Consider the following 21,199-nt stretch of genomic DNA (forward strand, 5'->3'; position numbering starts at 1 on the left):
TCGGCTATTTTTTCTATTGAGCACTATAATCTCTTATCTCTGGTCTCTTTTTCTGCAGTTAATCCTTCTCACAGTTCTGACATTAGTGTTCCTAAAGTACTACTTTCCTCTTGTTACTTTTCTGCTCAGGGCCTTCAACTTACTTCCCATTGTTAGTAAGCTGACAGTCAAATCCTTCAATCAGACTTTCTGCCATCTGACTCTACCTTTTCTGTCCAAACTTACCTCTGGCAGAAGACTAGACTGTCTTAGACTGTCTGAATGTCATGTTCATTCTATACTCTGAGAGTATGCCAGTCAAGTAATTTCTGTGCACTGTCAGATTGAGTGTAAAGAAGATGATTGAGGCACAACAGTGTGATGAAGTGATTTTATTAGACATTCAGATTTGGTAATGATTGAATGTTTTTAATTGAACATTTAATGTTTCCATGGGGGAGGGAAAAAATGGAGTATTGACTCTATACAAAAAACATTTGATATTGAGTTCATTTGCATTAGAATTTCATAGTTGAAGACTTTTATATCCTTACCTATTCCTAGCATATTTTCTTTTCTTCTTAAGTGTAACTATTTCTACCTGGGCATCTATGTAAAAAAAATAATTAGTTGTGGGTTATTAGACTATGTATATGTTGAGTCATTGTTATCTCTCTCAGGCTTTATCACAAAATTTTAAAGCTACTTTGTTCTTAAAGAATTAATGGATCTGTCTTCATGTACTGTTATGGACTTTGACAGTTTTTAATTTTGTGTTCCCTTTGTTAAAATTATATGTTACACAGAAATTTGATAAGCCTCTGCAGTTGGGAGAAGCCTGTATGAAACCTACCTTCCCTAAATACTAAATGTTACACAGCACTTGTGTTTTGAAGATAAAGATAGGTATCATAGGACCTTCACTAAACGCTGTATTATCAGTACTAAACCACTGCTCTTTGAATGATAGACTTTTTACATAAACCTTACATTTTTCCAAAAACTGATGTCTTGTCTACTCCTCCTAGGGTTAAAAATATTGCCTTGTCAGTCTCGTGTATAGTATATCCATGTAAATAACATGCTTTGTTAGGTGGTTGATTTGGGAAGCTATGTAGCACATTCTTTTACATATTTAATAACATATGAGAGTTGTATTTTGATTCTGTGATATATATTGGTAAGGTTACCAAAATCAGTACCATATGATTGAAATTGACCATTTTCTGCTTATTAAAGTTTTGGTGTGCTAATAGTTATTTGATTATTGCATTTGCAAATTGTACTTTTAGAAGAATTCTGGGCATTCTTATATTATAAACATGTTTATAAGTTATTTTGTGCATATATTAAGGATATGTAATAAAAATGTATTTATTTAACTTAGTCTGTACCTATGATTATTCAACTTCCCTTTTTTTGACAGATTGACTACTTGAAAACCAAAATAATTTCTATTTTATACTATTGCTTTCATACTCTTTAGTAAAACACTAGTTTTCCAGCTATTGCAGTGTCTGAAGGGAATACAATATACATCTAGTTAAACAAGGAAAGCATGAAGAGAAGAAGTGTAAAAGGTACCCTAATCATAACCTAACTGGCATTATGTTAAGGACCCAAAGAATTTTATTGCATTTTACATTTTAGAGATTCATATCTTTGCTGGCTTTTCCCCCCACACTAAGAACACTGCCAATATCTATGTAGTACTGCTTCTTTTTAAAAGTAAAATACTGAAATGATGCTTAAATAGTTGGAAGTTTCGTGATCTATGGAAATTCACATTGATAATTTGAATATAAAAACAATATGATCTTTAATTTTGAAGAGTGAAACTAGAAGATGAATTGCTATAGAATAGTACACTTAAATGGAAAAATATATGAATAGTTTCAATGACCAAACATAGTTTTTTTTTTCTTACTAGCTCTTACTATTGATTTGAGGGAAAGGATCTAATTATAAGTGATCTCTGCGTTCTTTTTCTTTTTTAGGGGAGAGATGTAGTTTTCTGTTGTTGGGCTGTACTTATAAAGGGTTTATAAAGTTTCTGAAAATTATGTAAAGCTTCTATAAATTCTGAGTTCAATTCTTTGAATACTATGTTCTCCATGGAAGAGTTTGACAATAGATACTGATTTGTTTAAAATGAATAGTTAGAAATCCACACAGAAGAATATCAAGAGTACTCTTAGGCTGCCTTCAGTTACCATTAAACAAACTTATTTTTAGACCATTTCCCCTTTACTTGTTGGATATAGGGTCTGGGGTTACAAATAGACTAATGGTTTTATAAGGTAAAACTGCTACAGGGAAAATCTGTATGTCAAGTAGAAGCATTAATGAATCAAGTATTTCTTGCATAGGTCCTTGTTGAAAACATTCTGAAATGCTGTCCCTTTTCCTGACCTGGTAAGGCATTTTAAAAATTTAGTTTAGATGGTTTATACCTTTTAAAGAGATTATCTATCATCCTTCTAAATATAAATTTACCTATGTCACTTTCAGAACTGTACAAATACTCTCAAGGTTTTTTTGTTTGTCTAAACTAAATCTCTGTTCTTTAAAATTTACTTTGTCTTCTTACTCCTAATTTCTCTCCCCATCCCACCCTTAAATCTGGATAGCCAGAAGATATATATCTTAGGTATCTTATGTATAAGATTAGTGAATTCTGTATTTAGAATAAAAATCTTTAAAGTGTTTACATGAATATAATTAGAATTTCCTATAAACCAAGGATTGCTGAATGATTAAACTATGTCTATGGAAAAAGTCAGTGAAGTCTTTTTAATAAAGGTGACTTAGATTAGGAAAAGGGGAAGACACACATTTTTTTGTTGTTGACTTTGTTCAAATTGATTATTGAGTTGTTTTCTTTTTTGTTATGGACAAAGCAGATCCAAAAACCTAGCCTAAAAAAATCCTTATGCATTATTAAAAGTGGTAGTAATATGTGTATTGGTGGTGGGAAAGAATCCCACAAGCACTCAAGATTGACATAACCTTTAACAAAGTGGAAAAACTTTTGTTAGAATTACTGATTCTAAGTTCAAATTTATGTCAAAGCACTTTATGGTACCAAAATTAGTACAGCTAATTTTTTTGAATATAAAATGTCATTTTTCAATAAATGAATTTAAATGAGATGTTTGAGAGAGTTATTTGAGGCAAGGATTTGCACAAGTTTAGGATTCTTTGGGTTTGGTAAAGTCCCTTTTTTCTTATTAGCATTATCTCTTTCACCTGCTTTTAGAATCATTTATTCTATAGCATGTGTTTGAAGTTCTACCTAGTAATTTTTAAAATTCAAAAATAATCTCCCTGTTTGGTACAAGATTTAGACAGTAAAATACCTTGGAATTTGAGTAACTTTTTTTTCTTAGGTGAAGTACTTAAGCGCATTTGCCTAATCCTCACACCATTCTTCTAAATTGATATGGAAATCACTAATTATCCTTTTTAAACAGTTGGAAAACTGAAGCTCTGTAAAGTTAAGCCCAGAGTAATTATTATTATTATTACTCTGTGATAATTTAAGTTAATATGACTAATAGAAGCCCTATTGAATAGGGCTGTCTAATGTTAAATTTTTAAAGAAAAATTACAAACCCAGGTTTAAGTAGCAAAGGGATTGAGTATTGAAGTTTTTTAGAAATCAATGATGACAGTACTTGGAAATTGACTTACTAGTGCTGTCATGTTGTCCTAGACAGCACTAGTTAGAAAAAATGCTCTAATGACCCATAGAACAGTAATGGACCATTAAGTTGGCACTAAGCTACACCACAATAAAAGTCATACATATGCTATTGTATTGTACATTACATACACTGTAAAGGCTGACAGGAATTTTCAGTTACGTATTTTAGAAAATTGTTCTTTTTTTTTTTTTTCTAATGTTTATCTGAATATAAGACCTATAAAACAAGACAAGGAAGCATTTGAGCACTCAGTCTTTTCATGCCCAGTATCCAAAAGTCAGGCTTTTTTTTCCTCCTGTTGTGATGGTTATCCACAGAGCATTGGCTTTTCAGATGGTGCCAATTCTGTGATGAGGCACTTGAAGAGTTTGAAGATTAGGGCATGTGAAATATGGAGCTGGAAGGAAGCATGCTGCTATTCCATTGGAAGCAAAAGGGAGTGTAGGCCCATAGAATACTTCTTCCTTGCCTTCTCTACTTACATCCAATACCTATAAAGGAAGAAAAGAAGCCTGCATGTCAGACATGACTGCTCAAAATAAAGCTGTGTACACATAAAAGGAAGTCTGCAGTTCAGTTATGCCATCATGACCATACCTTAGCCATTGCTATTTTTCTTACATTATAATACCAAATATATGTATTAAGTTCCTGCCTAGTGTTTATATACTTGTGTGTGTACATATACATAGGTATATATTTACAATAATTTAATCTTCAGAAGAGTGATGAGGTAGTTAGCATTATCCTTAGGCTGCTTAAATAACATGTTCAAACTAGTTAGTAGATGTTGTCATATGTTGGGTTACAAATGCTCAGTTGTAAACTGGGGAAAACAACATTGACCTTCCAGCATTGTTCTCAAAATTGGTGACATCTAGCTCTGTCTACCACACAGAATATACAGGACAGCTTAGTAGCAAATTCATAATCAGTTCCATTGATTCTGGAAATTTTCTCGTCATTTCCTTTTCAACCTAGAGTTCTATCTCTTCTTATATGGAAGAGAGTCTCTTTGTTAGTCTGTGCCTGCTGACATTTCACCAAATCTGACAATCTTACTACTAGGAATATTCATTAGGAAAGTTGGTTATATCTCATTTGTCAAATCCATTAAGTTCTTTCCAGCCCCAAACACCTTAATCTATCTCTGTTTGAACACCCTCTAATCCAGTGGTTCTCAACCTTGGCTGCACATTAGAATCACCTGGGAATCTTTTTAAAATCCTGATTTCTGGGCCTCATCCTCCGGAAATTGTTTCTTTGTTATGGGGTGGGGCCACAACAAAAAGATTCCCAGGTGATTCTAATGTGCAGCCAAGGTTGAGAACCACTGCTCTAACCTCATTTAAAACCTTCCCTGGAAAAGGTCCAAGACGGCAGTAGCACAGGTGATGCAGCTCACCCTCAAACAGTGGGATTAACAGGTTCCCAACACACTCACACATGTGCACTGGGTGACCACTCCCAGAGCCCACTGTTGCTCATGCACACTGGGCTGCCTCTCTCAGAGCCCATGCCAGCCAGTAGCCCAGGCACCTACCCCAAGCTCTACTATGCCTCCTCAAACTACCTGGCACACCCAGTCAACACACAGATTGCTTCTATATAAGACCATTTTCTTGAGATTTGGAGAGAGCAGTTTCATCTAATTTATATAAACACAGAAATACAAGCGCAATGAGAAGACAAAGAATATGTCCCAAATGAAGGAATAAAAACCAGCCCACCTCACCCCCCAAAGTAAAAACAAAATACCCTAATGAAGTGGAAATGAGAAATTTGCCTGATAAAGATTTCAAACAGTCATAAGGATGTTCACCAAACATGAGAGAGTAGAAGAGAGGAACTCCAAAAGAACTTCAACAAAGAGCAAGTATAACAAAGAGTCAATCAGAGCTAAAAACAAACAAAAAAACACAATAACTGAAATGAAAATATACACTAGGAGGAACCCACAGCATATTAGATAATACAGAAGAACAGATTAATGATGTGGAAGACAGATAAGTGGAAATCACCCAAGTAGAATAGCAAAAAGAAAAAAAAGTTTTTTAAAGAATCGCTTAAGGGACTTCTGGGACATCAAGCACATTAACATTCACATTATGGGAATCCCAGAGGAGAAACAGGGAGAGAAGGAACAGAAAACGTATTTTAAAAAATAATGCCTGAAAACTTTCCTAATCTGGGTAAGGAAAGACATTCAAGTCCAGGAAGCACAGAGTTTCAAACAAGATTAACCATTACATATTGTAATTAAAATGGCAAAACTTCAAGATGGAGACTTGAAGGAGGAAAACAACTAGTCATATAAAAGAAAACCCCAAAAGTTTATCAGCAACAATGCTACAGCCCAGAAGGGAGTGGCAGGACATTTTTAATATGCTGAAAGGAAGGAATCTACAACCTAGAATACTCCTGGAAAGATCATTCAGAACTGAAGGAGAGGTAAAGAGTGTCCCAGACAGGAAAAAAAAGTAAATGAAATCATAAGACCACCAAATCTGCTTTACAAGAAATGTTGATCTTCTTTAAGCGGAAAAGACAACCAGAAATTAAATATTTGAAAGAAAAATCCCATGTGAAATCATTGTGTTGTATGCCTGAAACTAAATATTGCATGCCAACTATACTTAAATTTTTTAAAATAAAAATTAAGTAAAACCTTTTCTCCCTTGGATTCCATACTTTTAAAGAAATTAGTAAGTTTATCACTGACATTGTCCTATTAATAGCTTTCTACCTCTGGTCCCTTTTCCTCCACCTACTTGCTAAATGTAGGAATGATCCAATATTTCAACCACAGACCTGTTGTTACTCTTCTTTAATGATCTTGCTCACTCTCATGCCTCCAACTATCACCTCAGTAAGTAATTCTGAAGTCTTTAACTGTAATAATGTATTATTGCAGATGAAAGGGGCTATTGAGATTTGGTGCTCCAAGCTCATAAAGGAGAAAATCACTAAGGCATAAAATAAAAGAAAGATTACACTTACAGCTACTTTCCCCCAAATGGACACTAGGTATTTCACCCCATTTACTAAACAATATACCCAGATACGACTAATTTAAAATATCTCTATTATAGACTACATGCAAACTTAAGTTTTTATCTTTTGTTGACTTATGTGTCTTCGTGCAGTACTACGTTTACAGTTATTTTGACTGGGTAAGGCAAGTCTCCCCCATTCACTTAAAATTTTTTCTTGGTTATACTTACACTAGAGGCCCGGTACACAAAAACTTGTGCACTCGGGGGGTGGGGGGAGGGGGGTCCCCCCGCCCGGCCTGTGCCCTCTCGCAGTCTGGGACCCCTCAGGAGATAACGACCTGCTGGCTTAGGCCTGCTCCCAGGTGGCAGAGGGCAGGCCCAATCCCTAAGTGCAGCCCCTGGTCAGGCTCAGAGCAGGGCCGATTGGGGGGTTGGGGCACCGCCCCCTGTCACACTCAAGGCAGGGTTGATCGGGAGGTTGCGGCGCCACCCCCTGTCACGCACAGAGCAGGGCCGATCAGGGGGTTGGGGGGCTGCCCCCTGTCACTCACAGAGCAGGGCCAATCAGGGGGTTGGGGCACCGCACCCTGTCACACACAGAGCAGGGCCGATCAGAGGGTTGGGGAGCTCCCCCCTGTCAAACACAGAGCCGCAGGGCAATCAGGAGATTGGGGAGCTCCCCCCTATCAGGCACAGAGCAGGGCTGATCAGGGGGTTGGGGTGCCTTCCCCTGTCACGAACAGAGCAGGGCGGATAGGGAGGTTGTGGCCCCGCCCCCTGTCACACCCAGAGCCGCAGGGCGATCGGGGGGTTTGGGCGCTGCCCCCTGTCACGCTGATCCCGGTGCCGGGAGCCTCGCTGCTCCGCTGATCCCGGTGCTGGGAGGCATATTACCCTTTTACTATATAGGATAGAGGCCTGGTGCATGGGTAGGGGCTGGCTGGTTTGCCCTGAAGGGTGTCCTGGATCAGGGTGGGGGCCCCCACTGGGGTGCCTGGCCAGTCTGGGTGAGGGGCTGAGGGCTGTTTTCCGGCTGGCGAGTGACTAAAGCTTCCAACCGCTCCTTGTTTTCTTTTTTTTTTTTTATTCTGGGCCAGCTTTAGCTTTGAGGCCTCGCTGCTGAAAACATTGATACAATGTTGCGGTCCGAGCCCGGCTGAATGGAAGCCGGTTTCTGGGGTTTTGTTTAGCTTCTTATTTGCAACATAGTACATAGTTGCTTAGAGTTGCAGCTGAGAGGCCGGCAAGTGAGGCGGGGAACGTTGGAGTCCGCAGCAAGCAAGCCTCATGCTCGCTTCAGTGCCTGGCTGCCGGCCGCCATCTTGGCTGACAGTTAATTTGCATATACTCACTGATTAGCCAATGAAAAGGGTAGCGGTCGTACACTAATTACCATGTTTCTCTTTTATTAGTGTAGATGTTTACTTTCCTAGAGAATTTGAGAAGTGTTCCCCACCCTCCTATGAAAAAGGAAAATCTCAATGGGATTTTGATTAGTATTCATTGAATATAGAAAGTAGGGATCTTCCTATATTTACTTTATATAAAGTTAAGTATTATCTTCAATTAACAGAGAAGAAAACTGAGTTAAAGAGAAAGTTCAATGACTTCTAAAAGTCAGACAGCTAGTAAGTGGTAGAGCCAATAATTTAACTCCAAGTTGCAACCCAAGAGCAAGAAATTTGTGCCATTCATGACATCCCCTCAACTGAATAAATTTTTAGAAGGCAATATAACAGTCAAGGTCATCATCCAGAGAGCCTTTTTTCTGGTTCCATGGAACAACAGAGACTGTATATGTTAAGGAAATATAATCCTTTTAATCTGTGAGAAGGGAAAAGGAGGTGTTGGCAGTTTTTCTCCAAAGTACTCTCCTGTAAACTGCCAGAAAGAAGGCATTGGAGAGAAGGAGGTACCAGCTTGACAACATACCCTCTAGCCAAAAAAAAAAAAAAAAGTAATCATAAGTGAAGAGCAGTGGAGGTGATCTGGAAACACAGACTACTCATGTGTACACTTATGCAGCTGCTCCCGTTTGTGCTGCTCATCATCCATGATGCACCAGATCGGAGTCAACCTTTGTGCCAGACGTTTGCTTATACACCCACTGCATAAACAAGAGCACCTCATTTTCCACAGGAGTCTTTAATATTTGCCATGAGTCTTCATTACTAACAAGTCCAAATCTCAATCTTTAAACAAGTATGCATTGAAGAGCAAGCTTTTCTCTTGTTTGAGTTGCCCTCCTATGCTAAGTCAAGTAGTAGGAGGAAATAAAATAATAGGCTTTCTCAACATCTGACATGCTTTATCCCTGTGTAGTTGAAGCCTACAGATGACAGTTAAAGCTTTAATTAGAGTACAGAATGGGCAATCTAATGCGACAATTTATTGACTGATATTTTCAATAGAAAAAAAAAAGACTTCAGTTGTGGATGTTAACAGACTAATGTGAACTATTTAAGTGTGAACTTCATTAATCTTAGTCAACCATGCATGCCCTTAGAAAAGGATTATGTAGATTTGTGATTTATGAAAAATTTAAATGTTGATGTTTTTTAGATGTAGACTATTTTCTCCACCATTTTCCTGTACTTTTCAACCTGCTGATTTATACTTAGGAATTTCTAATGTCTAGTCAACATTTTCTCATAAACACTATTCCTGTCTTCCATTATCTTGCTTGTCTGTTGGATATTCTTCCAACTAGTAGTAAAGAAGTTTGCTTCTGAATATGTAGCTAGTCTCTCCAACCATCAATACATTACTATTAGTGAACCAAAATAAGCAGTTCCATAGTCACCCATAAAATAAGTATTTGAGATTGTGCAACCATAGTTTAGAATGTATGATTATATAATCTAACCAGTTGTCAATAACTAAAATGATATATGATAAATCTGTTATCCATGAAGACTTCCATTCCAAATATCTCTAAGTGACAATCTGAATACTTATATGAACACTTACTATATATAACAGTAAAGACTTGCAAAGGCTTTTATCAAATTTACCTGTGCTTTGTAGGATCAGTGTGCCAGCCGAGAGAATAAACAGCATTTGCAAAATGAATCATTTTGTATGTCAAAATGGCTAATGGAACACAGAACTAGCCAGAATGCTGACTTTTTAAAAAGCAAATATATTAGAATATCTGATCTTAATAGGTAAAATGTATTCTAATACAGGTATTGATCAAAGTATTTATGAATCTCCTCTTATAAAATCACCTTAATTCTGAGGCTACTCTAGAATATCTTTAGTGGTTTAAAATATACCCAAGTACTTCATCTTTTGAGGACAACAGATTTGATTAGGAAGAGCCAAAAGTCATTAACAGAGCACTGCCTGTTGGCCAGTTCAAAGTTTTAAATTCTGTAAAGTAAAAAATAAAAAGGAATCCAAAACTCAGTGAAGACTGACAAATACATGTTTGGATGAGAGACTATAAGCACTCCTTGTGGGAAAGCAGTGTGCTTATTTTTATCCAAAAGATATAAGCAAACTCCAGTACTAAGCAGCCTTCAATTAACTAAAGACTTATTTAAAGACTTTAATATTTTCAAAGGACTAACTTGTGGCCTTGATATTTTTCTATTGTATTGCTGTTTAATAGTTTATTGCTTTTCTCTCATTTGTATTATCTCCTACCTTTAGTTTATTCTCTAATGTATTATGCTATATCTACCCCACAAGCTTTGCTATTATTTTTCACTAACCCTCAGTTTTGGGTATTTTTTTAAAAACTTTCACTATGACTCCTTTAAGTTATTTAGCAATGTCTTATATCCAGATATTTAGGGGTTTGTTTACCTCTTTATTTTTTATTTACTGACTGGGCTATTTAACTTTTTAAGTTCTAACTTAACTGCATTGTGGAGATCATAGTTTACACAACACTTAAATTTTTTAAATATATTAAAGTGTTCTTAACACTAGTACATGATATGTTTTTGTTCATACTTCATTTATGCTTAAGAAAAAATATATTCTGGAACTTCTCCAGGATAGATCATATATATGTTAGGCCACAAAACAAGTCTTAGTGAATTTTAGAAGACTGAAATAATATTAAGCCTCTTTTTAAATCATAGTGGTATAAAACCAGAAATCAGTTACAAGAAGAAAATGGGGAAAAATTACAAATATGAAGAGATCAAGCAACACGTTACTTAAAAACTAAAGTGGCAAAGAAGAAGTCAAAAGAGAACTCAAGCCCTGCTGGAGTGGCTCAGTGGTTGAGTGTCAATCTGTGAACCAGGAGGTCATGGTTCAATTTCTAGTCAGGGCACATGCCCAGGTTGCAGGCTCAATCCCCAGTGCGGGTCATGCAGGCCATAGCGGATCAATGACTCTGTCTCATCATTGATGTTTCTATCTCTCCCTCTCCCATCCTCTATGAAATCAATAAAAATATTAAAGAGAGAACTCAAAATATATCTTGAGACTAATGAAAATGGAAATACAACATATCAAAACTTATGAAGTGCAGCAAAATAAGTTCTAAGAGTGCAGGTCATAGCAATAAATGCCTAAGAAAAAAAGGAGCTCAAACAAAACCTAAATTTATAGCTCAAGGATCTAGAAAAAAGAACAAACCAAGCTCAAAGTTAGAGGAAGTGGAAATAAATGAATCAGAGACAAAAGAGATAACAGAAAGTATGAATGAAACTAAGAGCTGCTTTTTGTTTGTTTTTTTTTTTGGAAAGATACACCAAGTAGACAAACCTGTAACCAGACTTACCAAGGAAAAAGAATATCAAATAAATTAGAAATGAAGGAGGAGACATTATAACTTCTACACTAACAACTTTGACAACCTAGAAGAAATGGATACATTCCTAGAAACACAAGACTAAAGAAACAGAAAATATGAAAAGACCAATTACTAATAAGGAGATTGAATTGGTAATCAGAAACCTCCCAGAAAGAAGAGTCCAGGACTAGATGGATTTACTGGTGAATTCTATCAAATATTTAAAGAATTAATACCAATCCTTCTCAAACTCTTTTAAAAATTTAAGAGTAGGACAAACTTCCAAACTCATTTCACAAGGCTACCATTACCCTGATACCCAAACCAGGCAAGGGCACTACAAAAAACGAAAATGACAAGCCAGTGTCTCTGATGACTATAGATGTAAAAATTCAACAAAATAGTACACCAAATTCAACACCACATTTAAAAGATCATACACTAGCTCGGCCAGAGTGGTTCAGTTGGTTGGAGCATCATCCTGTGCACCAAAAGAATGCCGGTTCAATTCCCAGTCAGGGCACATACCTGGGTTGCAGGATCTATCACTTGGGGTGCCTAAGGAAGGCAACCAGTCAATGTATCTTTATCATATCAATCTTTCTTTAGCTCTCTAAACATGGGTGAGGATTAAAAATAATAATAAATGAAAGATCATACACTATGATAAAGTGGGATTTAGAGATGGTTCAACATATGTAAATTAACCAATGTTATACACCATATTAACAAAACGGCAGATAAAAGTCATATGCTCATCTCAACTGATGTAGTACAAGTATTTGACGAATTCAACATCCATTCATGATAAAAACTCTCAGAGGTGAGGAGGTAGGAGAGAGATTAACCAAAGAATTTATATGCATATAGGCATAACCCATGGACACAAACATTAGTGCAGTAGGCCTAGGGAGTGGGTGTGGAGTGGAGGGGGTCAATGGGAGAAAAAAAAGGGGGGGGGAACATCTATAATACTTTCAATAATAAAGATAAATTTTTTAAAAAATCAGCCCTAGCTGGAGCATCAGCCTAAGGACTGTAGGGTTCCAGGTTCGATTCTGGTCAAGTGCACGTGCCCGGGTTGTGGGCTTGATCCCCAGTAGCGGGTGTGCAGGAGGCAGCCAATCAATGATTCTCTCTTATCATTGATGATTGTATCTCTCCCTTTCTCTCTGAAATCAATACAAATATATTTTAAATAAATAAATAAAATTCATTTTATAAGCACCCCCTCAAAAAAAAAAACACAACAAACTGGGTACATACTTCAACATAATAAATGCCATATATGACATGCCCACAGCTAACATCATACTCGGTGGTATAAAACTAAAAGAAATAAAACTTCCTGTCTGCAGATGACATGATATAATACAAAACCCTAAGGCTCCACCAAAGAACTGTTATAGAGTTAATAAATCAATTCAGTAAACTTGTAGGATACAAAATCAATGTACAAAGACCTGTTGCATTTCTATACACTAACACCAAACTATCAGAGAAATTAAGAAAATTTCATTTACAAGTGTAGAAAAAACAATAAAGTACCTAGGAATTTAACCAAGAGGATGAGTAGATCTATGTACTGAAAAAGACATTTATGAAAGAAAATGAAGTTACAAGTAAATGGAAAAAGTATTTTGTGCTCATGTATTGGAAGAATTATTATACTAAAAGCAATGGAATTTAATGAACAAAATGAGCAACAAGCAAAATATAGACAGACTCATTCATAGCAGGCTGAAAGCTGTCAGGGGTGGAGGTTGTGATGGTGGATGGTGGAGGGATCGAGCAAAAAAGGAAAAACTCACGGACATGGACAAGAGTGTGGTGATTGCCTGGGGTAGGTGGAGGAAGGTATAAGGGGGATAAATGGTGATGGAAAGAGACTTTGTTTTTGGTGGTGAACACAATACAGTGACAGATGATGTGTTATGGAATTGTGCACCTGAAACTTTTATCATTTTCTTAACCAGTGTCACCCCAATAAATTCAATAAAAAATGAGAAAAAGTCTTTTGGAAATTTCCTAAAGGAAAAAAATAAAAGCAATGTGATCCGTATCAATGTTCCAATGGCATTTTTCACAGGAAAAAAAAATCCCAAAATTCATATGGAACCACACACACGGAAAGAAAAAAAAATAGCCAAAGCAATCATGAGAAAGTGAATAAAGCTGGAGGCATCACACACTCTGATTTCAAACTACAGTAAATAAAACACTGGTTTTGTTTGTTTGTTTGCGGGGGGGGGAGGGGGAAAAGATCAATGGAACAGAATAGAGAGCCCAGAAATGAACCCATGTATATATAATCAACTAATTTTTGACAAAGAAGCCAAGAACATACAATGAGGGAAAGGATAGTCTCTTCAATAAATGGCGCTGGGATAACTAGAAAAACAAATGCAAAAGAATGAAACTGGAGCCCTGGCTGGTTTGGCTCAGTGGATAGAGCGTCGGCCTGCGGACTGAAGGGTCCTGAGTTCGATTCCAGTCAAGGGCACATGCCCGGGTTGCAGGCTCGATCCCCAGTTGGTGTCATGCAGGAGGAAGCTGATCAATGATTCTCTCTCATCATTGATGTTTCTATCTCCCTCTCCCTTCCTCTCTGAAATCAATAAAAATATATTTTTTTAAAAAGAATGAAACTGGATCCCAATTTTATACCATACACAAAAATCAACTCAAAATTTATTAAAGACTTGAACATATGACCTGAGACCATAAAATTAGAAAAAAAAACACAGAGGTAAAACACATTGGTCTTGGCAACGATTTTTTTTTTTTTTTTTTTTTTGTAATATACACCAAAAGCAAAGGCAGCAAAAGCAGAAATAAACAAGTGGGACTATATCAACCTAAAAAGCTTATGCACAGCAAAGGAAAGCATTAAAAAAAAAAAAAAGAAAATGCAACCCATCAATTGGGAAAAAATATTTGCAAATCGTATATCTGAGAAGGGTTAATAACCAAAACATATAAAGGATTCATACAATTCAGCTGTAAAAACTCCAAACAATCTATGTACCCTGTCCATCTTCCAAGGTTTATCCTTCATGAAGCCTTATCCTCTTCATCCTCTGCCAACTTCCTAAATTCATATGTAAGTTCCCCCTTTTCAGAAACCTTAAAAAGGTAGCTGGTCTCCCTCAAGGAATTAAAGATCACGAAAAGACAACCTACAGAATGAGAGAAAGTACTTGCAAATCATATGTTTGATAGGTGGTCAATACCCCAAAAAATATAAAGACATCATAAAACTCATCAGGAAAAAAAAAACCAAAAACACACAATCCGATTGAAAAAATGGGCACAGGATCGAATAAATATTTTTCCAAAGAAGACATAACAAATGGCCAACAGGTTCATTAAAAGGTGCTCAACATCACTAATCATCAGGGAAATGCCAACCAAAACCACACACAATAAGATGTCATCTCAAACCTTATTGTGAGGAAGGCCTGGGGAGGGGGCAGGAGCGGGGTGGAGAGGGTCAAAAAAGGGGGGACTGTAATACTTTCAACAATAAAGTTAAAAATAAAGGCTGTCATAAAAAAGACAAGAGATAAGTATTCATGAAAATGTGGAGATATGAGAACCTTTGTGCATTCTTGGTAGATAACATAAATTGATGCAGCCACTATAGAAAACATGACAGTTCCTCAAAAAATACAATTTGCAAGTATTTTCTCTCTTCCCGTTGTACACTTTAAATTAATAAAATATTAAATGTCAATTATATCTCAAACAGAAAAAAAAGAACACTATCCTCACTAATTGTTTGATCCACTTGGAAAAGTTTGTTAATTATGTTAGAGTAGTCCCCCTTATCCATGCGGATACATTCTAAGACCTCCACTGATGTCTGAAACTGTGGATAGTACCAAACACAATTTATTGTTTCTTCCTATAAATATATACACTTTACATCTTCTCTTTGGAATATCTAAAATACCAGTATCACTACCCTTGCACTTTCAGGCCATTATTAAGTAAAATAAAAGTTACTTGAACACAAGCATTGAGATACCACAACAGTGGCTCGGATAACCAAGCTGGCCACTAAGTGACTAAAGAGAGGAGAGCCATATACAGTGTGGATATGCTGGACAAACAGATGATTCCAGTCCTGGGCAGAGGGAACGGGTCAGAGAGTTCATCACACTATGCAGAATAGTGTGCACTTTTAAATTTATAAATTGCTTATTTCTGGAATTTTCCATGTAATATTTTCAACTGTGGTTGACCATGAGTAACAGACAGCAAAAGGCAAAATTTGGATTAGAGGGGAACTACTGTATTCATATCTATGCTACCCTTGCTAATTTTTATCTATATCCATACTAGAAGTATGTTAAAGTCCCCAGAAAAACCTCTGGCAAGACAAATCAAGAGAAGAAGACATTTTGAAAGCTTAAGACAAATGAGAAAGTTTCTTTAAAAAAATTTTTTTTTAAAATATATATACATTTTTCTTCAGTCACAATCAGATGCCAGTTCAATTCCCAGTCAGAGCACATGCTGGGGTTTGGGCTCGGTCCCTAGTGGGGAGGGTGCAGAAGGCAGCCAATTGATGTTTCCCTCTCACATAGATATGTCTCTCTCTCCCCTCTTCTCTCTCTAAAAATCAATGAAGATATTTTTTTAATCTTCCCACAAATATATTAGATAATATGAGTAGTTATAAGGATGTATTTTTATGGAGATCAGGAAAAAGGTCAGGGCTAATACATGTCAATATGATATCAGAAAAGATGTAAAACAGAAAAACAACTAAGATACAAAATGTAATAAATAAATAACAATAATACCTTATAATATGTATATCAACAAAAGCTACTGCTATTTTCAATGGCCTAGCTAGCAACTTGCCCAGCCTGGGCTGCTCACATGCTGACCAGCCAAGACTATTCTTTGGGGCAAAGGTTGCCCCCATCAGGCCAATCATAGCCCCCTACTGTTCACTCTTCAGGAAGGAAGAACACCTTTGTAGGTGGCATTTATGGAAATGAACAAATCACAATATAGAAAATAAAGAAATGGAATAGAAACACATTTGTGAAGTTTTGGGGTGTGAAAGATCTATTTCATAAATGTCTAGATTTTCAAAGTTTTCATCTCCATTTTTAATAGAGCTCTTTCTTAAGTACCATTTTTGGGATGCTGGATGAGGTTTAGTGGCTGAACTAGCTGCACAATGGGAGCTCAAGCCTCTTTCTACGTGTAAATATCTCTTCCTTCAGGAGCAGCACTGCAAAAAATAACCTCCCTGAACCCCTTGACAAACTTCAAAAGGAACTTCAACCACTCACCTGGATACAAGCCAGAGGCTCATTTGTCCAAATCGAATATCCACCAACTAAATAGATTCTCTCATTATGGACAGCAACTCCAGATTCATTTTGGCCTAAAGTAAAGAGAATTGAATAAAAATAAAAAAAATAAATCCCTTTCCTTGCATGTTTTAATTAACCCTTTTGCCACTGAGAGATACAATTTGCCCTGTGGTAGACTTGTATACTCCACAGGGTTTCTGCAGCAACTAATCGCTGCCTCCCACTACTCAGAGGGAGAAATTAAGCACCATTTCTCAGCAAATGAATGTGTGTCGGATCAGAACCAGGTCATAACACTGGTTAGCCAAGTTAGTAAAAACAGCATAAAATACAGTAATAATAAGCCATTGAGAACTACCAGTAAGAGTTTTATATTGTTACATGCCATACATTTTCAGTAGCGGGGAAAAAAAGGTGTATTTTAGAAATGCAAAAAACCTCTTGTACTACGAATGCTTTTAAGGCAAATACTTACATTTGTAAACAGCTGCAACCCCAAGAAACCAATAAAACAGAGCCATGCCCCTAGCGTGCCCCAAAATGAAGACAAATGACAAAAAAGACAAAGTTACCACCCTCCCTCTCTTTACATACACAACAGCTTTAAGACTATATTAAAGTTCTTGAGCTGAGACCAGCCTGGATAGTCCCTAGATACTGACATGCCAAAATGATGAAAGGTCCCTTCCCCATTTAAAAAAGAAGACAGAATAACTCACTACCACATATTCTTCCCTTGAGGCCATCAAAGAGTGAGACAGTCTCTTTTTATTGATGGGCTGACACAGGATTGACTCCGGTAATAAATAAGCTGGATCCTATAGCAGACAGATCCAGGGACCGAGGGCTCAGGCACCTCTACAGCAACTTAGACCAGAATTAAGTACTTGTAGGTGGGCCTTAAAAATCAGGTTTTCAAAAAACAAAACAAAAACAGCAGCTCAGTGCAAAACACTTGAACCTCTCCCACTGGCTATGCCTTCAATGGTGTTTCCCCAGCACCAGCAGGTGGCTGAGGGCCCACTCGGCATATTAAATCGCCTCCAAGCACTAGTCTGCCCACCATTCTGAGTCTGATTTTCCTATTAGCAGAGCAGCCTGGAAGGGATCCGGTCACTGGTGGTTGTTAAGGACGCAGCTGACAAGGGAGAAATAGTGTTCAACTCCATAAAGAAATGTCAGGGGTAAGCTGTTCACCGCTTCCCTTTCATTCCCTTTCGGGATAAGGATGGCCCATACCTAGTGCTGCCCTGTGGGAAGGCTGGGATGGCGGTGTGTGCCCAGAAATGCTGCCACACCCCTATGCTCAGAACTGCTCAAAGGTTTAATCTTTAGGAGAAAACAGCCAGAAACAATATTCAACAGTGACAAAAAATGAAAACCATTCTCCTGAACTTATAAGAAATGACGACTCATGCAGAGACTCCCAACTTGCAACTGTGCCCTCCAAGCTTTCCTGACGTCTCTCCTAGCTCTGACACCAGAGTGCATGGATGCAGATGGCCACTCCAACTCCGGCCATCCCGCCTCTCACTGAATTACTCCTAACCAGAAGGTCTCCTCGGTGTCTGATTGTGGAGTAGGAACTGATGACATTGGGAAGGATGTACCCCTGACCATTAATGCCTGTTTTGTTTTGACATGCACAGTATATGAAATACAAAATGCATTACAGCGGTAGTGTAAAAGCAAAATAAATAAGTAAATAAATAAATAAAATAAAATAAAAAAGAAATGACAACTAAAAGTAATGAGAAGTAAAAAACGATTTGCTTCTGTAAAGAGTCATTAACTCTTTCCGCACCTGGCTCCTCCTAGTTGTATTCAAGTTCCTATGTTAATATATTGACAGAAATGGACTTGACATGCTCTTAGTCACATGAGGGCACACACAAAGGTCAAACTAGATGCTCAGCCACCTGATGGGGTGAAGTTATGTGAGATAAAGAATGTGCACCTTTCTAGTTAATAAAAGCAAGTTGTTCTGTTGTCGTGCACTCAGTATTTAGAGAGGAAGCTTCTTGAATCTTAGCTTTTCCTGATTTACTTAACAAAGGTACTTGCCAGTCAACAGGTTGAAGTTGCAGCGCGTCCATTGGTCGGTGTCTATGTTGTAGGAATCTATATGCCGCACCAGGATCCGGTCGTTATTGTAGTCCAGGTCATTGCCTCCAAGGACGTAGAGCTTCCTGTGGACCGCAGCCATGGAGTGGTAGACCCTTCTCTGCAGCATGGGGCTGCGGCTTATCCACTTGTTCTGGAAAAAGAAATCCAGGTGAATTCTGTTAATAGCAGATCTTCATGGCAGAGAACAGCTGTGCCTTGTTAGTAGTGGGGACCTAATGTTTGACAATCACTTTCTGTTTAAATGTTGTTCATATACTTTGAAAGGAATGGACTTCTTCCCTGAGAACAAGGGCAGAAACACCCACATGTTCCAGCTCTATTTTTCAACTTACATAAGGCATTTCCTCTTGTTTGGGTTGCATTTCATAGGGCATTTCGCATTTGTAAGGGAAGCATATGAAAATATAGAAATTGAGAGAATTTACTTATGCAAATTAAGAGTGAAAGTGCATGGCTAGGTTTACTGACTAAGGTGGTGTGATGATTAAGAAACAGGCTCTGGACTTTGAATACCTGACTTCATAACCTGTGTGTAACCTTGAACAATTTACTTGACCTCTCTGTGCCTGTTTCCTCATTTGCAAAAAACAGCAGCTCAATGCAAAACACCTGAACTTCTACCATTGGTTATGCCCTCAATGGTGCCTCCCCATTGGGGTAATAATAGCCACCTGCCAAGACTGTTGTGTAGGTTAAATGAGCTAATACACATAAAGCATTTAGAACAGTGGTTCTCAACCTTGGCTGCACATTAGAATCACCTGGGAATCTTTTTAAAATCCTGATTTCTGGGCCTCATCCTCCGGAAATTCTGTTTCTTTGTTATGGGATGGGGCCACAACATTCATAACAAAGAAACAGAAACAAAGAAACAGAATTTCTGGAGGATGGGCCCGAAGTCAGGATATTTTAAAGATTCCCAGGTGATTCTAATGTGCAGCCAAGGTTGAGAACCACTGATTTAGAACAATGCCTCACACATAATAAATGTCCAAAAAATATACACTTTTAAAAAAGTATTGTGTTAATCACTGACTATCCCCAGATCCTACCTAAGCTAGAGTGAGGGTGGCTTTGCTGTTCTTCTAAGATTAACCTCTTGAGATCAATGGAAGAGCTAAGATTTGATTCAGCAATGGATTCCTTCATTGCCTTTTATCAGCCTCCTTTAATGTATTTACAATCACATTTTTTGTCAAGCTGAGAAAAGTTATTTCTAGGCATTTATTGGTTTTTGTAGAAGGCCAAGTTTTATATGATAATTTTAGGCAATATTTGGTTCTGGGTTACTCTTAATAATAAGAACGGTATGCTCAACACCTCTTACATAAGGCTCCTATTTAAAATGTAATGTAAAATTAGATAAAAATAAAATGACTAATTTTATATCTCAACTAAGTAATGGACAGGTAAGTAAACATAACCATTTTCTTTCTACATAAACACAAAACATACAGGAACAACCCAGATTCCTTTTTGCCAAGAAAAATTTGGATTTTGACCAGAAAAAAATCCTATGATGTTTAGAATACATAGAATTTCAATAGTTCACAAAGCTGTAAAGGAAAAAGAAAATGTTTTGTATAAATACTGGGTATTAACTAAAGGTATATCTATTAGCTCATTTCTAATTTCTCTTTTAAAGTTACACTCAAAAAAATGAAAGTGGTTTGTATAATTTGAAAGGCTTGCATTTATCTGTTCCTCCTTTTTTGTTGTTTTTCATCATCATCTGAGAATATTTTTCCATTGATTTTTTAGGGAGAGTGGAAGAGAGAGGGAAAGACAGAGAGAAACATGTCGATTGGTTGCCTCTTGCATGAGCCCTGACCAGGACCCAGGCCAGGGAGGAGCCTGCAACCAAGGTACATGCCCTTGACCGGAATTGAACCTGGGACCCTTTGGTCTGCAGGCCAATGTTCTATCTGCTGAGCCAAACCGGCTAGGGCTGCTTCTCCTTTTTAAACATATCATACTAAGAATCTCCTTCCAATTAAATGTCTTCTTTAATAAAATAGTCAAACCTTTCTTTCAGGTATTCCGCTAAGAAATATCTTTAATACATTACATGGGAGTGGATTTACCTCAAAACTCTGATGATACTTTTCTTAGGATGCTTTCTATGAGGCAGCCCTGAATAATATTAGAAATTGGCGTCTGCATTAGCAGTCCGGTCCCCTGCCATAGGACTGTGGACCCCATCTGGTTTGCAAAGCCTGCCTGCATCCCCTGATTACATCTTTAGCCTCCTTCACTGCCGTGCCTGCCAGGTGAGCCGACAACCGCTGCAAAGGCAAG

General features: G+C 37.4%; 1 protein-coding gene across 3 annotated transcripts in view; it reads right to left on the reverse strand.

The window, feature by feature from the left end:
* Window positions 1–356: 356 nt before the first annotated feature.
* Window positions 357–21,199, reverse strand: part of KLHL32 (kelch-like family member 32) — a 203,056-nt gene continuing 182,213 nt past the window's right edge. For all 3 annotated transcript variants that reach the window (XM_005871470.2, XM_005871469.2, XM_014543932.1), the window contains 3 exons: window positions 18,839–19,031; window positions 16,751–16,845; window positions 357–4,177 (listed from right to left, as the gene is read on the reverse strand). In XM_005871470.2, the coding sequence (XP_005871532.1) occupies window positions 4,016–4,177; window positions 16,751–16,845; window positions 18,839–19,031 (450 nt within the window). In that variant the 3' untranslated portion in view covers window positions 357–4,015. The remainder of the gene's footprint in view (window positions 4,178–16,750; window positions 16,846–18,838; window positions 19,032–21,199) is intronic.

The sequence above is a fragment of the Myotis brandtii genome, unplaced genomic scaffold, assembly GCF_000412655.1.
Source record: "Myotis brandtii unplaced genomic scaffold, ASM41265v1 scaffold343, whole genome shotgun sequence".
NCBI classification, from domain to species: domain Eukaryota; kingdom Metazoa; phylum Chordata; class Mammalia; order Chiroptera; family Vespertilionidae; genus Myotis; species Myotis brandtii.